Source organism: Montipora capricornis, chromosome 12 (assembly GCF_036669925.1).
Source record: "Montipora capricornis isolate CH-2021 chromosome 12, ASM3666992v2, whole genome shotgun sequence".
In the NCBI taxonomy this organism is placed as follows: domain Eukaryota; kingdom Metazoa; phylum Cnidaria; class Anthozoa; order Scleractinia; family Acroporidae; genus Montipora; species Montipora capricornis.
In genome coordinates, this window is record NC_090894.1 from 37,109,938 (window position 1) to 37,112,437 (window position 2,500).

The window sequence follows — 2,500 nt, forward strand, 5'->3', positions numbered from 1 at the left end:
CCACAAGGAATCATCTGGCCTTCATTGGCAAAGTTGTTCATAGCACCATGCTCAGCTAAGAAGGTTTACGATGAGAAGGTGACAGTATGGAACGATCAATATGGGTTTGATTTCTCTCCTGTTCTTGTTAGAGCTAAGGAAGAGTTCCTCGATAGACCTTTGCATAACTATGACCTTGACAGAGAAGATTGCCTGTCTCAAGGTGTAGTTCTTCTGCATATTGACATGCAAACATTTCCAAGAGAAAGCCTTGAATTCATGTTGGAACAATTTGAATTTATTATAACAAAAGATGGTACACTTCATGGACTCTGTACTTGGTTTAGTGTATTATTTGGGGGAGTTCCAGTTACAGATGAATTAGCATACGAGACTTTGTCAACAGGACCTGATGATGAAACAACGCATTGGAAGCAAAATCTATTTCTTCTGGATGAGCCTGTATTTGTGCACATAGGTAATTTCATCACTGGCTCTGCTGCTCTGAAGAGAAATCCTAAATATAGGAGACATTTAAGTGTTACCTTTGACTTTAAGATATTTTCAGCGAAATCAAATGGGTCTGTTGTTTGCAACATCAAGAAAAAGTTTTTGATATGGAGGTGACATAACAATAGCCACATTGTATTTATTAATGTTAAGATCATGATCAAGCAAAAAGGCTTTCAGGTTGATTTCACGACGTGGTCTTTGTGGGGAAGGGTAAAGCTTCACACTGTTTGCAAAAAGAGGAGAAAAAAGGACAGTATTGTGGCTGTTGATATGTTTGCCACACTCTGCATCCCTTTTGTTCCTGTTAAAAATAACTACTATTTTCTTTTCAACAACTGAACAATAATTTAAAGACTTGATCACACTGTCTGGGCCAAAAAAAGTCAAAGTTTGGCTGCTCGTGAACAAAAATTGACCTTACTTTATTTTTACTTTAGAGCATTTGATCAGGAAGTTGCTACATGTAAATTATTTACAATACCGGTAATAAAAATATTATTATTATTATTATTATTATTATTATTATTATTATCATCAGGAGCCAAGGAGTGTAACCACTCACTTACAGGCTCTAATTGCATGTATTTGTCATTAATTTTCCATTGCATAAGTCCATTTTTCTCGACTTAACCCATTGACATTTCATACTAAGACGCCCCCAGTTGACGAGTAAAATCGTCTGGCGTTAGAGACACTCAGAGTCTCACTCCCAGGGGTCAATAGGTTAAGAAACAGGAAAAGGTGCCGACAAAGACAATGTGATTAAGTGCCTACTAGTTCAAAGATATTTTTGTGCAGTTTACTGAATATGTGGGAAAAGCAGATCTTAACAAGTATTATTGAAATCCAAAAAGAAAATTGGGGGTAATCACGCATTTTTTGAAGATAATCAATCAGCAACATTTGTAAGAAGCTTTAAAATACAAAGCAATGTACGGCTTTCTTTTCCAAATTGAATTTTAATTATCCCTGAAAAATGCATGGTTACCCCCAATTTTTATTTTGGATAACAAGAGCACTTGCTAAGTTCTGCTTTCTCCGCATAGTTTTGAACTGTGCAAAAAATAATATCCCTGTATTAATACATGTAAGCACCACCCGTAGGAAATCTGAGTCTCTTGAGATGCGCAGAATGTAAGGGCAGTGACAATAGTAGGCACCGTCCTTAATTAAAACCATTCCTTTACAACACTTTATATTCTTGGGTTTTATTACAGCACCTAACAGTAATTTTAATTTTTCCTTGGATTATCTTGCTCATGTAATAGCTAATAGATTTTGCTCTCTTCTCCTTTCAAGATTTTGCTTTTGATATGCAGTAAAACATGCCCAAAAAGCTGTATTTTCAGCTATGACTGAGACATGGGTAAACCAAACAACACATTCCTTGTGGCTATGCAGTTTAATCGAAAAGATATCTGTAGACCTAAGCCTCTCAATAAGAGTATGTCAGCTGTGGCTGGACAAAATGACTGGGGTGTTTAAGATTTAAGATTAATCTGTTTCAAGAGAAAATATTTTAAAGTAAAGGTGCAGTTAAGAATCTGTTTTAGCTTTCTTCTTGCTGGATGATTCCTCAATATCAAAAAGCAATTCATCAAATGTTGAGATAGTTCTTAAACTGCTTTTCTCTTTTTCTGTCAACACTGCATTTCCTGGTCGCACACTGATAGCGGTTGTGAATCCTGCCTCAGATGCAGCTCTTGCTTCTGTAAAAAAACCAATGGGTGAAAACTCAAAACATTCACTAATTAAAAAAAAACCAAGCACCTACAAACAAAAAATAAATGGACTGTCACTGCAATCATTAAAATGTCAGCCTGATAGCAAGGGTTATTTAAAAGTGCTGTGATAGAGCTGAATGTAAAAATGTCATCACTTGTCTCCTTTGCAGCCGTTTTTGGGATGTCACGCAATGCGCCAATGTCTCCTCCCCTCTCAAAAGAAACATTCCAAAAACAGCTGCAAAGAAGACTTCATGTAATCTGTCACCTATTTGTTTATTACT

The 2,500-nt window shown here is 36.2% G+C and overlaps 2 protein-coding genes across 3 annotated transcripts in view; one reads left to right on the forward strand and one right to left on the reverse strand.

The window, feature by feature from the left end:
- Positions 1-1,002, forward strand: part of LOC138025209 (protein arginine N-methyltransferase 2-like) — a 1,795-nt gene extending 793 nt beyond the window's left edge. The window contains exon 1 of the mRNA XM_068872414.1: positions 1-1,002. This exon is cut by the window's left edge and continues 793 nt beyond it. Within this exon, the coding sequence (XP_068728515.1) occupies positions 1-606 (606 nt within the window). The 3' untranslated portion in view covers positions 607-1,002.
- Positions 1,003-1,882: 880 nt separating this feature from the next.
- The window catches only part of LOC138025210 (enolase-phosphatase E1-like), a 19,035-nt gene continuing 18,417 nt past the window's right edge, over positions 1,883-2,500 (reverse strand). For both annotated transcript variants that reach the window (XM_068872415.1, XM_068872417.1), the window contains one exon: positions 1,883-2,201. In XM_068872415.1, the coding sequence (XP_068728516.1) occupies positions 2,029-2,201 (173 nt within the window). In that variant the 3' untranslated portion in view covers positions 1,883-2,028. The remainder of the gene's footprint in view (positions 2,202-2,500) is intronic.